We start from the raw sequence: 14,963 nt of genomic DNA, 5'->3' as shown, positions 1-14,963 counted from the left end.
AGTGTTTCAGGTTCCAGTACTCGCATTACGGATTTGTTAAATAAAATTAGAGTAAACATAATTAACATGGAAATTAGCAGTGACTATAAGGGCCGGTTTCTCGAAGCATGGCTAATGGTCAGGCTTCCTAAGCCACCAGGCTTGAATCCAATTAGTCCTATATACCAGTGCTTACAATTCCACATCATACATCACCTAGAAAGATAAATCAATGAAATTGACTCCACATTGGTAGGGCTAGCCTGCTGGCTTAGGAAGCCTGACCACTAGCCATGCTTCGAGAAACCGGCCCTAAGTGACTTATTTGGATTAAGAATCATTACAGCTATTATGCATCTGCTTTGATACGAGTAACTTGTTTCTTGCATTTATTAAACTTAAAGTTATGCTTAAGCACTGATGCAGTTCTTAAATGCACGTATACTAGTTATTTGATATAGGAAGGGCTATTTTCATTAGTAATGTTTAACTTAGTCAATTCTAAAATAGTACGTAAAAGTTGTTGGATCTAAAAACAAAATTTCCAAATGATATTCATAGTCTTCAAATGTGAAAATAATGAGTATTAACCGTAACTTATTACTAAAAAAGTATTCTGGGACACCCTGTATGTGAAAATAACCTTAACTTTTACTTTATTTCACCACAGTACCACTAGCCATCACATGTCCAAATCCTGTAGTAACAGCTCCACAAGGTCAATCTAGTACCGTTGTGACATTCCAGGCAACAGCAAGCGGGGGCACTCCAGGCTATTCTATCACATACACACGACAACCTGGTAGCTCATTTAACGTTGGTGCAACACTAGTCACGGCAAGCGTCAGTGATGCAGCTGGTGGTCAGACAAGCTGTCAATTTAATGTTGTAGTAAATGCTGCAACAGGTAAGAATGTTATCATCCTTCTGAATGTAATATAACTCATACCGTAAAATGGGGGTAACTTCGGTCAGCGGGGTAACTTTGGTCGGTCAAATATATTTTTTTAATTGGTCATATTTTCCTACAGCAATATTGTTTTTAGTCATATTTGGCGTGATTTTTGACCAAAAATGAGCATTTTTTTACATTTTTCTCTGAAAAAATAAAAATCGATATTTGTGAGCAAGGATGTGTGCTTGATTAATTTTGCAAGGGGTCAAATGTCACAAAAAATAACAATTTGCCCATAAAAAATTATACAGCGAAGATCAATTATTTTGATTTTTTTTTCTTCATGGAATGTAATACTCTGACCAAAGTTGCCCCAATACGGGGTAACTTTGGTCAGGCTATTTTTAACCCCTAGGGCACCCTTACAAAATTATTAAAAAGTCTTTTTCAACTTCAAGGTGTAGAAGGGAACCCTAGTGTCATAAAAAAGAGAAAATTAGAAATGTAATGGGTTTTGTTTGGAAGCAGTGGTAAAACTCTGAAAAGTGCCCAAAGTTACCCCATTTTACGGTACTGAGGCCTCAAAATATGTTATATTTAGTGTATTTGGTTTATCAGAAATAAACTACGCAACGTTACGCACACCTACCAACTGTTCAGATTTACTCTGATTTATTCAAATGTTCCACAAATCTGAACAATCAGATTTATCTTCCAAAGAGCAAATTTAAAAACGAATACTTTCCAAATTAAACACCAGGGGTTCCTTGGTCCTTATACTCCTAGTGTTCGCGTTAGTTGATATTATATCATAATGAGTGATATAACGTAGTTTAGTACCTATTACGGAGCGTGGTGATGGTGGAGGCGGGGTTGGGGTTTGGGTTGCAATTTCATAAGAGGCCCACATTTAGAATTCTATATTTAGGCAAGTTGAAAATGTGTTTGTTACAACAGGCTATTGTAGAAATTAAAGGCACTCTAATAAAGACACGGGCTTTTCAAAAAAGGACACACGTTTTTTTGCTCTAGGAGTTACCACAGAAAATGATCATTATTCTCAAAACCCTAAAGATGACAAAAGAGAATCACCCAAAAGATCTTTTCAGGCTTGAGAATTCCCCAAAACAGTTGCCTGTCTTTTTAGGAACACTGAGAGTTTCCAATTTTTAAAGAATATTTTTGTTTTCAAAATGGAAATCAACACATTTATTTATTCCACAAGGATTACTTTGTAAGCTTCAAAAACAATCCGTATAATTATATCGACATTTTTAATGGAAGTTCGAAAAAGAAATCACCCGATGACACAATGAAAATACCTACCCTGGGATACGTTTATGACAGGGGATCAGGTTTATCATTCCAATTTAATACTACCCTGGGAGACCTAGACAACGATTCAAAATCATTTTGTGTTGAACATGGTCCGTGATTTTATAGAGATGGTTTCTGTGAAATTTGAAAATGAGATGTTGTGTAATTTTAATAAGAAAGGCCCATTTTAAATTCTAAAATTCCTACAAAATTACGTAAATAACTGGAATGTAATATCTAGATTAATACAAAAACACACACAAGCTGAAATTTAAATTGTCCCTTTTATCTATAGTGTGTTTACAAATGTTTTATGAAAAAGTTTGTGTTGAACATGCTCAGTGTTTATAGAGATGGTTTCTGTGAAATTTGAAAGGTAAGATATTGTGTAATTTTAATAATAAAGGCCCATTTTAAATTCTAAAATTCCTACGAAAATACGTAAAAGTCGTTGGATCTAAAAACAAAATTTCCAATTGAAATGATATTCATAGTCTTCAAATGTGAAAATAATGAGTATTGACCGTCACTTATTACTGGAACACCCTGTATGTGAAAATAACCGTAACTTTTACTTTATTTCACCACAGTACCACTAGCCATCACATGTCCAAATCCTGCAGCAGTAACAGCTCAACAAGGACAAACTAGTGCTGTTGTGACCTTCCAGGCAACAGCAAGCGGGGGCACTCCAGGGTATTCTATCACATACACACGACAACCTGGTACCTCATTTAACGTTGGTACAACACTAGTCACGGCAAGCGTCAGTGATGCAGCTGGTGCTACGAGAACCTGTTTATTTAATGTTGTTGTAAATGCTGCAACAGGTAAGAATGTTATCATCCTTCTGAATGTAATATAACTCATACCGTAAAATGGGGGTAACTTCGGTCAGCGGGGTAACTTTGGTCGGTCAAATATATATTTTTAATTGGTCATATTTTCCTACAGCAATATTGTTTTTAGTCATATTTGGTGTCAATTTGTTAAGAAATATATTTGGAAGAAATAATAGTCGCTCATGTCCAATTTCCTTGAAATTTACGAAAAATCGTGAAAAAAAAAAAAAAATGAGCATTTTTTTACATTTTTCTCTGAAAAAATACAAATCGATATTTGTGAGCAAGGATGTGTGCTTGATTAATTTGGCAAGGGGTCAAATGTCACAAAAAATAACAATTTGCCCATATACAGCGAAGATCAATTTTTTGATTTTTTTTTTCTTCATGGAATGTAATACTCTGACCAAAGTTGCCCCAAATACGGGGTAACTTTGGTCAGGTTATTTTTAACCCCTAGGGCACCCTTACAAAATTATTAAAAAGTCTATTTCAACTTCAAGGTGTAGAAGGGAGCCCTAGTGTCATAAAAAAGAGAAAATTAGAAATGTAATGGGTTTTGTTTGGAAGCAGTGGTAAAACTCTGAAAAGTGCCCAAAGTTACCCCATTTTACGGTACTGAGGCCTCAAAATATGTTATATTTAGTGTATTTGGTTTATCAGAAATAAACTACGCAACGTTACGCACACCTACCAACTGTTCAGATTTACTCTGATTTATTCAAATGTTCCACAAATCTGAACAATCAGATTTATCTTCTAAAGAGCAAATTTAAAAACGAATACTTTCCAAATTAAACACCAGGGGTTCCTTGGTCCTAATACTCCTAGTGTTCGCGTTAGTTGATATTATATCATAATGAGTGATATAACGTAGTTTTATTACGGAGCGTGGTGATGGTGGAGGGGGGGTTGGTGTTTGGGTTGCAATTTCATAAGAGGCACACATTTAGAATTCTATATTTAGGCAAGTTGAAAATGTGTTTGTTACAACAGGCTATTGTAGAAATTAAAGGCACTCTAATAAAGACACGGGCTTTTCAAAAAGGACACATGTTTTTTGCTCTAGGAGTTACCACAGAAAATGATCATTATTCTCAAAACCCTAAAGATGACAAAAGAGAATCACCAAAAAGATCTTTTCAGGCTTGAGAATTCCCCAAAACAGTTGCCTGTCTTTTTAGGAACATTGAGAGTTTCCAATTTTTTAAAGAATATTTTTTGTTTTCAAAATGGGAAATCAACACATTTATTTATTCCACAAGGATTACTTTGTAAGCTTCAAAAACAATCCGTATAATTATATCGACATTTTTAATGGAAGTTCGAAAAAGAAATCACCTGATGACACAATGAAAATACCTACCCTGGGATACGTTTATGACAGGGGATCAGGTTTATCATTCCAATTTAATACTACCCTGGGAGACCTAGACAACGATTCAAAATCATTTTGTGTTGAACATGGTCCGTGATTTTATAGAGATGGTTTCTGTGAAATTTGAAAATGAGATGTTGTGTAATTTTAATAAGAAAGGCCCATTTTAAATTCTAAAATTCCTACAAAATTACGTAAATAACTGGAATGTAATATCTAGATTAATACAAAAACACACACAAGCTGAAATTTAAATTGTTCCGTTTTATCTATAGTGTGTTTACAAATGTTTTATGAAAAAGTTTGTGTTGAACATGCTCAGTGTTTATAGAGATGGTTTCTGTGAAATTTGAAAGGTAAGATATTGTGTAATTTTAATCATATAGGCCCATTTTAAATTCTAAAATTCCTACGAAAATACGTAAAAGTCGTTGGATCTAAAAACAAAATTTCCAATTGAAATGATATTCATAGTCTTCAAATGTGAAAATAATGAGTATTGACCGTCACTTATTACTGGAACACCCTGTATGTGAAAATAACCTTAACTTTTACTTTATTTCACCACAGTACCACTAGCCATCACATGTCCAAATCCTGCAGCAGTAACAGCTCCACAAGGACAAACTAGTGCTGTTGTGACCTTCCAGGCAACAGCAAGCGGGGGCACTCCAGGGTATTCTATCACATACACACGACAACCTGGTAGCTCATTTATCGTTGGTACAACACCAGTCACGGCAAGCGTCAGTGATGCGGCTGGTGCTACGAGAACCTGTTTATTTAATGTTGTTGTAAATGCTGCAGGAGGTAAGAATGTTATTATCATTCTGAATGTAATACAACTCATACTGAGGCCTCAAAATATGTTATATTTAGTGTATTTGGTTCATCAGAAATAAACTGCGCAACGTTGCGCACACGTTCAGATTTACTCTGATTTGTTCAAATGTTCCACAAAAGTTTTTTTTTAAATGTACCTTCCTTGGGTCTTTCCAAATTAATCATCAGGGATCACTTGGTTCTCAAAAGCCAAATCGGCATTGGATGTTTGCAATGCATTGTGGGACAGTTTTTGCAGCGGGGACATTTTGCCCTCTCACCTATTGAGAATTTTTTTTGTGTGCGAACAAAATATCATTTAAAATGTTTTACAAGAATGAAAACAAACCCAAAATAACATTATTATTAAATAAATTAATTACAAATATATTTAATGATATTAACACGGTTAACAATTTCCCCGATATGTCAAAGGTCAAATTGTAAACCGGAAGTTACAATGGCGATTGGGCTTATACTCCTAGTGTTAGCGTTAGTTGATATTACTAGTAGGCTATATCATAATGAGTGAGTGGTGGTGGAGGCGGGGTTGGGGGGGGTTTGAGTTGCACTCTTATAAGAAGCCCACATTTGGGCTAGACTTCTCCGTAGTCCACTTGCCCATTGTGCATACTCTGGCTAAAACTCTGATTTGTATAATTTTTGCACAATTGATAGATTTTCACATCTGATCTGTTCAGTCACCGTACTCCCTCTGTTTGTTAGCTTCCCATGTGAACTACTTACTTTGGATTGCGGTTAACATACTTAACACTGTTGTCTATTGAAAGTTAGTCCAATTTCTGGCCTACTAAAATTGTAATGTAATGCATCTTTAAATGGATCTGGTTTATGATTGGTCGCTCAGATCTCGTTATGGTTTAAATCCTCCGTAAACGTGTCATTACCATTAACTACATCGTACATAACTATCTGTGGAATTTGCGGTGATTTTTGTGTTGGCACGAAAATTAAACTATCACTTCCATTCGTTGGGCTTGCCGTTAAATTGGATTGATAAACAAGTATGATTGACATTGTGTGTTAGGAACAAAGTCCCTGATCAAAGTCCTCTTAAAAATCCAAAGTATATATAGTCAATTTCTCGGGCTTTCACGATTAATAAATTCTAAAATCAGAATTTGTTCAGTATTAGAGTGAGCATTATAATTCTGTTATTATAATAATTATGTTGCATTCAATAATATAAGCCTACGTATACTTTACCTTTACTGTTACTGATATAATTATATAAACTTTTTTATAACCATTTACTAGTATTTTGATGTAATAAATATGAGTATAATTTTGAGTTCAACTGAATACGTTCATCATGATTAACAACATATATTTATTCATCAAAAAACGCCTATGGCATAGTCTACATTTGGGCAAGTTAAAAATGTGTTAGAACGGGCTATTCTAGATATTAATGGTACTCTAAACAAGACATGGGATCTCTAAAAAATGTCACAATTTTTTGCTCTGGGAGTTCCCAAAGAAAATGGTCATTATTCTCAAAACTCTAAAGAAGACAAAGAAGACAAGGGAATCCCCCAAAAAAAAAAATCCCCCTTTTTTACGCTTGTTAATTCCCAAAAAAGTTTTTTAGGGAAAATGGGAGTTCCCAATTTTTTGAAGCATATTTTTTTCTCTTGTCTTTATATTATTTTCTGACTGAATCACATTCATAAGAAAGTGACCATCTTTAGTGAGAGCGGCAGATACACACGGCCGGAATATTAGTGAGGTGAAAACTCAAGCCAAGACCCACCAGTTTGTGGTGGCGCAGTTAATTAGAGCACCGGAGATCTAACCTGGGTTCGATTCCCATCCACAGCAAGTTCTTTTTGCGATATGTTGCCCGTATTGTTATTTGCTAGTGTGTTAAATCATTTTCAATGTCTGTCGTTCATACAGCTCCTCTAGCTATTCAATGCCCAATTACCAACGTCCAAGGGCAATTCCAATGTGGAGCAAATACAGGATCGGTAACTTTCAACAGGGCCGTTGTATCGGGTGGTCAAGGCAATATCGGTGCAGTAACATACACCAGTAATTCAGCTGTGGCATTTTTCTCAGGAGTAGACACCAATAACCAGGTTACTGGAACATTCCAAGTTGCCATTGGCAACAATCTTTTCCAAGTCACTGCAACAGTTTCTGATTCAGTTACGTCTACGCAATGTAATTTTTTTGTCCAACTGACACAAGGTAGGGCGTTCTTTCTGTCACTGATAATGAAATTTTGGTCACACTAATGTAATTTGTTCAACTTGTGCTAATCCAGTTGAAATCAGTACACCCTATATGGAAGACATGACCTAAATCTTCCACACATGGGAGTAGATTACAGTATTGTACTCCATTTGAAATCTACACTCCATGTATGGGAGATTAAGGTCATGACTCCCATCGGGGGTGTGTGGATTTAAAATGACACAATGATTGCAACAGCGGGGAATGGAAGAACTTTCAAGTCCATCGTTTTTTGTTGTTGTTGTTGTTGTTGTTGTTGTTGTTGTTGTTGTTGAAAGTGGTATATTACACCATTCGGTAAAAAGAGGGACAAATCGTTAATTATTCTTAATCTTCTATAAGGAATTTGTGTGTAGGATGTTTTCAATTACTGTAAGCACACTCGAGGTGGGACACAACGTGAAAAGGTGGCAACATCTGCCAGTGTTCGATTAACCAAAAAATAATCGGTTTTTGTTACTGAGGGAGTTAATGTCCCAACATACGTTCGCGTAAGTCATTTATTATCGCTATTAGTATTACATGTATAAATGTATTTCTGATTCACGTTTCACTTTGTAACTTCACTTCATAATGTGTTCTCCCAACAGCTGTTGATAATGTCAATCCTCAAATTTTCTGCACTGGACCCATCCAGCGATCGGTTAATTGTGGAACGCCATTCGAATTAGTTAATTTCCCAGCGACAGTCATTTGTTATCACTATTAGTATTACATGTACAAGTGTATATCTGGTTCACGTATTACATACTTTGTAATTTCACATCGTAATGTGTTTTCCCAACAGCTGCTGATAATGCCGACCCTCAAATTCTCTGCCCTGATCGCATCCAGCGATCGGTTACTTGTGGAACGCCATTCTTATCAGTTAATTTCCCAGCGACAGCTACTGACAATTGTCCCGGAACACCTAGTATCAGTTACTCATCAACTGGTGATACAATGTTTACTTCACAAACAACAAGTTCCAGAAATATGAATGTAGGAACATCAACAGTGACAGCAACTGCACGAGATGCCAGTGGTAGAACTTCAACCTGTACAACCGTTGTGACCATAACTGCAGGTAAAAGGTTAAACATTTGCTAACACACGCACCAAAGTAATACCTCAAGAGCTTACAATTCTCTCTTAGTTTACACGGCTCTAATTCGTGATACCGTGAGTTACCATGGTTACCAACCCCAATGGGATATTTCAGATGACATCTACGTATGGAAGACATACTCTTTCAAACAAGGAGTGTAAATATTAAATGGGGTTACGTCATGATCATGATGATTGGTCAAAGAAATAGTGATCTTATTTCTAGGAACATATTTTTTAGCTAATTACCAGACCGTTGTGTATATGTGCAGCCATCGTTTCACATATCCTTGATGTCCACGATTAGCCCCACACATAGTTACTATTTGGTTCTTATCTACTCCCCATTTTAGAAAAAAATACAGCACTTTTTTTAGATTAAAAAATATTACCAACTTCTGCCCAATGAAACACAGCTTAATTCTAATTATTCATTTAGTACTGACAATAAATGAATATATGAATACAAAAGCCACCCAAGTCCATACGTTGGCCAAATTGAGTTAAGCATGGGAAATTGTTGCTATACATAGGCCTGTCATATGTATGAAAGAACAACTCAAATTCATCATCTGTGTCTATTGAGCATGTGAGAAATAGCATGTATGAAAGAACCACCCACCGTGATTTGAGTCTTGTAACACATTGATTGAAATCCAGTCTGTATATAAGTCCACTTGTAACACATTCATTGCAGGAGAGTGACCTTTGAAAAAAAATTGGTTTAATAAAGGAACGTGTGTGGTTTATATTACATGGCAGAATGCTTATCAACATTATACATACCTGTGTGCTTTATTTTGTATCATCTTACTAGTGGTAATATCATTCCAACGTTGTTGTCTTTGTATATGATTAAAAAAACCACCCAAGTCCAAAATTTAAAATGAACCCTACAAAGTCCCTGAAATGCTAATCGTCATACTTTATACAGTTTAATCCACTCATTTGCACGTAAAACTTACCATATTGACCAGGTAAATCTTACTTAAGGAATTAAAATGATACACAGGTTTTTCTCTCAAAATCACTTCCCATGGACTTGGGTGGGTTTTGTATTCATGTATTCAAATGTTTAATTTCACAATTTGACAAAATTTATTAAGGGCCAGAACGTGAATGTTTAGGGTGTTTTTCACATGCTGTGACAATCAAGTCAGTCAAGACTTGTGCACAGTCTAATTTCAATTTGTGCATTCTATTTCTAAAAAAATAAAAGCTTCATTCTTTCACCAAAAACACAAAACACTGTAGAAACTGAAAATTACCGCGGGACAAAATCAGTTTGAGCTAGTCAAAGTTATTTAATATTTCTTTCCACACAATTTGAATCTCTTTATCTCTCTCTTTTATGTTTGAATCTCTCTTGTCGACTATTCGCTACCAACTATCATTGTCTGAGCACATTAATGAAGTATAAAATCATTTCAAAACAGATATGTCAGGAAATAAGATTTGAAAAAAGTAACCAAATTTATAGTCATTTAGTATCGCTATTAGTATTACATGTACAATCTGATTCACGTTTTACTTACTTTGTAACCTCACTTCGTAATGTGTTCTCCCAACAGTTGGTGATAATGCTAACCCTCAAATTTTCTGCACTGGCCCCATCCAGCGATCGGTTAATTGTGGAACGCCATTCGAATTAGTTAATTTCCCAGCGACAGCTACTGACGATTGTCCCGGAACACCTAGTATCACTTACTCATCATTTGGTGCTACAGTGTTTACTTCAGAAACAACAAGTTCCAGAAATATGAATGCCGGAACATCAACAGTGACAGCAACTGCACGAGATGCCAGTGGTAGAACTTCAACCTGTACAACCGTTGTGACCATAACTGCAGGTAAAAGGTTAAACATTTGCTAACACACTCACCAAAGTAATGCCTCAAGAGCTTACAATTCTCTCCTAGTTTACACGTCTCTAGTTCGTGTTACCGTGAGATACCATGGTTACCACCCAAATGGGCTATTTCAGAAATCCACCTATGTAAGACATACTCTTTCAAACAAGGAGTGTAAATATTAAATGGGGTTATGTCATGATTAGTCAAAGAAATAGTGATCTTGTTTCTAGGAACATGTTCTTTAAGCTAATTGCCAGGCTATCGTTTCACATATCCTTGGTTCGTGGTTAACCACACACAACAGAGGCTCCGGTAGATTTTGAATATGTGGGGGTGGACAGGGATTTTTTTTGGCCTAAAACGCTGAAGGGGTGGGTGCGGGAGGGGGTATCGCGTGGAATGCATTCATTTTTACATGAATTGTACCTTACATTTTGAATTATACCCTAAAATTGTGAATATTACCTTAAAATTGTGAATCTGAACCTAAAATTATGAATTTTATCCAAAATTATGAATTTTACCCTAAAATTATGAACTTTACCTCAGATTATTAGGGGTGGGGTGGGGGCTCTAGGGTACTTGGGCCCCAGGCCCCCCGGTTCCGGAGCTACGGCGGGAGGGTGGGTGCGGGAGGGGGTATCGCGTGGAATGCATTTATTTTTACATGAATTGTACCTTACATTTTGAATTATACCCTAAAATTGTGAATATGACCTTAAAATTGTGAATCTGAACCTAAAATTATGAATTTTACCATAGATTATTAGGGTGGGGTGGGGGTGGGGCTCTAGGTTACTTGGGCCCAGGCCCCCCGGGTCCGGAGCTACTGCACAATATACACCAATCCGAGAAGCGTTTACTGTATTTGGCCCTCTATTGACGGCAACACAGATGTACCAGAGCAGGAGATTTAATTCGTAATTCAATACTCATGATTGTGTATTGAATATCACTGTTGTGTACAATTCCCGGGTACAATTCTGTATAGCACACAATAAATAATGGATGGAACCCCCGACCTCGGGACACCGCAGTTTTACATCGGGGACACCGCAGTAATGGCGAAGTCGGATAGGTGTATAGTTACTATTTTGATCCTGTCTACTCCCCATCCCCATTCCAGCACTTTTTAGATAAAAAAATATTACCAACTTCTGCCCAATGAAACACAGCTCAATCCTAATTATTAATTTAATACTTTTAACTGACAATAAATGTTAAATGTCGCAATTTCACACACTTTATTAAGGGCAAGAACGTGCATTTTAAGGTGTTTTTCACATGCTGTGACAATCAAGTCAATCAAGACTTGTGCATAGTCTAATTTCAATTTGTGCATTCTATTTTTGAAAAATACAAGCTTCATTCTTTCACCAAAAACACAAACAACTGTAGAAACTGAAAATTACCGCGGGACAAAATCAGTTTGAGCTAGTCAAAGTTATTTAATATTTCTTTCCACACAATTTGAATCTTTATCTCTCTCTTTTATGTTTGAATCTCTCTTGTCGACTATTCGCTACCAACTATCATTGTCTGAGCACATTAATGAAGTATAAAATCTTTTCAAAACAGATATGTCAGGAAATAAGATTTGAAAAAAGTAACCAAATTTATAGTCATTTATTATCGCTATTAGTATTTAATACATGTACAATCTGATTCACGTTTTACTTACTTTGTAACCTCACTTCGTAATGTGTTCTCCCAACAGTTGGTGATAATGCTAACCCTCAAATTTTCTGCACTGGACCCATCCAGCGATCGGTTAATTGTGGAACGCCATTCGAATTAGTTAATTTCCCAGCGACAGCTACTGACGATTGTCCCGGAACACCTAGTATCACTTACTCATCAATTGGTGCTACAGTGTTTACTTCAGAAACAACAAGTTCCAGAAATATGAATGCCGGAACATCAACAGTGACAGCAACTGCACGAGATGCCAGTGGTAGAACTTCAACCTGTACAACCGTTGTGACCATAACTGCAGGTAAAAGGTTAAACATTTGCTAACACTCACCAAAGTAATACCTCAAGAGCTTACAATTCTCTCTTAGTTTACACGTCTCTAGTTCGTGTTACCGTGAGATACCATGGTTACCACCCAAATGGGCTATTTCAGAAATCCACCTATGTAAGACATACTCTTTCAAACAAGGAGTGTAAATATTAAATGGGGTTATGTCTTGATTAGTCAAAGAAATAGTGATCTTGTTTCTAGGAACATGTTCTTTAAGCTAATTGCCAGGCTATCGTTTCACATATCCTTGGTTCGTGGTTAACCACACACAACAGAGGCTCCGGAAGATTTTGAATATGGGGGGGGGTGTACAGGGATTTTTGGCCTAAAACGCTGAAGGGGTGGGTGCGGGAGGGGGTACCGCGTGGAATGCATTCATTTTTACATGAATTGTACCTTACATTTTGAATTATACCCTAAAATTGTGAATATTACCTTAAAATTGTGAATCTGAACCTAAAATTATGAATTTTATCCAAAATTATGAATTTTACCCTAAAATTATGAACTTTACCTCAGATTATTAGGGGTGGGGTGGGGGCTCTAGGGTACTTGGGCCCCAGGCCCCCCGGTTCCGGCGCTACGGCGGGAGGGTGGGTGCGGGAGGGGGTATCGCGTGGAATGCATTTATTTTTTACATGAATTGTACCTTACATTTTGAATTATACCCTAAAATTGTGAATATTACCTTAAAATTGTGAATCTTAACCTAAAATTATGAATTTTACCATAGATTATTAGGGTGGGGTGGGGGTGGGGCTCTAGGTTACTTGGGCCCAGGCCCCCCGGGTCCGGAGCTACTGCACAATATAGTTACTATTTTGATCCTGTCTACTCCCCATCCCCATTCCAGCACTTTTTTAGATAAAAAAATATTACCAACTTCTGCCCAATGAAACACAGCTCAATCCTAATTATTAATTTAATACTTTTAACTGACAATAAATGTTAAATGTCGCAATTTGACACAATTTATTAAGGGCAAGAACGTGCATTTTTTTAAGGTGTTTTTCACATGCTGTGACAATCAAGTCAATCAAGACTTGTGCATAGTCTAATTTCAATTTGTGCATTCTATTTTTGAAAAATACAAGCTTCATTCTTTCACCAAAAACACAAAAAACTGTAGAAACTGTGAAAATCACCGTGGGACACAATCTATTTGAGCTAATCAAAGTTATTTAATATTTCTTTCCACACAATTTGAATCTCTTTCTCCCTCTCTTTTATTTTTGAATCTCTCTTGTCGACTATTCGCTATCAACTATCATTGTCTGAGCACATTAATGAAGTATAAAAATCATTTCAAAACAGATACCGTAATATTCCGTCTACAAGCATATATATGCCTCTAAACGAGGTTTTTTTGACACAAGAGACAAGAGGCAGACACTCTCAACAAAAGCGTTATTTGGAGTTTGAACAACTATATTACTGATAAAGGCGGCTGTACAAACATGTATATTTGTAAGACCAATCTATTGCAATGTTTTTGAGAAGGGTATTGGCCTTTCATATCTTTCGTTAAAAAATACCCCTCGTTTAGAAGCATATATGCTTCTAGACGGAATTCTACGGTATGCCATGAAATAAGATTTGAAAAAGGTAACCAAATTTATAGTCATTTATTATCGCTATTAGTATTTAATACATGTACAATCTGATTCACGTTTTACTTACTTTGTAACTTCACTTCGTAATGTGTTCTCCCAACAGTTGGTGATAATGCTAACCCTCAAATTTTCTGCACTGGACCCATCCAGCGATCGGTTAATTGTGGAACGCCATTCTTATCAGTAAATTTCCCAGCGACAGCTACTGACGATTGTCCCGGAACACCTAGTATCACTTACTCATCATTTGGTGCTACAGTGTTTACTTCAGAAACAACAAGTTCCAGAAATATGAATGTAGGAACATCAACAGTGACAGCAACTGCACGAGATGCCAGTGGTAGAACTTCAAGTTGTACAACCGTTGTGTCCATAAATGCAGGTAAAAGGTTAAACATTTGCTAACACACTCACCAAAGTAATACCTCAACAGCTTACATACTCTCTTAATTTACACGTGTCTTGATGTCCACGGTTAACACCACACATAGTTACTATTTGGTTCCTATCTACTCCCCATTCCAGAAAAATACAGCATTTTATTAGATTAAAAAATATTACCAACTTTTGCCCAATGAAACACAGCTCAATTCTAATTATTCATTTAGTACTGTCAATAAATGTTTAACTTCCCAATTTGACAAAATTGATTAAGGTCTTTTTTCGCATGCTGAGACTTGTGTAAAGTCATATTTCAATTTATGCATTCTAATTTTTCAGGCAGTCATTTAATTAAAGTAACGCAAAAAAAAAACTGTAGAAATTGTGAAAATTACCTTGGGACAAAATCTGTTCGAGCTAATCATAAAAGTTATTCAATATTTCTTTCTACACAATCTCTTTCTCCCTCTCCTCTCTCTCTCTCTCTCTCTCTCTCTCTCCTCTCTCTCTCT

At 36.3% G+C, this 14,963-nt stretch overlaps 1 protein-coding gene across 8 annotated transcripts in view; it reads left to right on the top strand.

Annotated features, from left to right (window-relative positions):
* LOC140135932 (uncharacterized) overlaps positions 1-14,963 on the top strand; it is a 304,873-nt gene that overhangs the window by 116,295 nt on the left and 173,615 nt on the right. For 6 of the 8 annotated variants that reach the window (XM_072157616.1, XM_072157617.1, XM_072157619.1 and 3 more), the window contains 8 exons: positions 650-886; positions 2,782-3,021; positions 4,982-5,221; positions 7,154-7,447; positions 8,280-8,558; positions 10,150-10,428; positions 12,149-12,427; positions 14,174-14,452. In XM_072157616.1, the coding sequence (XP_072013717.1) occupies positions 650-886; positions 2,782-3,021; positions 4,982-5,221; positions 7,154-7,447; positions 8,280-8,558; positions 10,150-10,428; positions 12,149-12,427; positions 14,174-14,452 (2,127 nt within the window). The remainder of the gene's footprint in view (positions 1-649; positions 887-2,781; positions 3,022-4,981; positions 5,222-7,153; positions 7,448-8,279; positions 8,559-10,149; positions 10,429-12,148; positions 12,428-14,173; positions 14,453-14,963) is intronic. The other 2 variants (XM_072157618.1, XM_072157620.1) reach the window with 2 other exon arrangements.

This window comes from Amphiura filiformis, chromosome 16, assembly GCF_039555335.1.
Source record: "Amphiura filiformis chromosome 16, Afil_fr2py, whole genome shotgun sequence".
In the NCBI taxonomy this organism is placed as follows: Eukaryota; Metazoa; Echinodermata; class Ophiuroidea; order Amphilepidida; family Amphiuridae; genus Amphiura; species Amphiura filiformis.
Note: the sequence above shows the minus strand (reverse complement) of the source record. Positions and strands in the feature narration are given on the sequence as shown.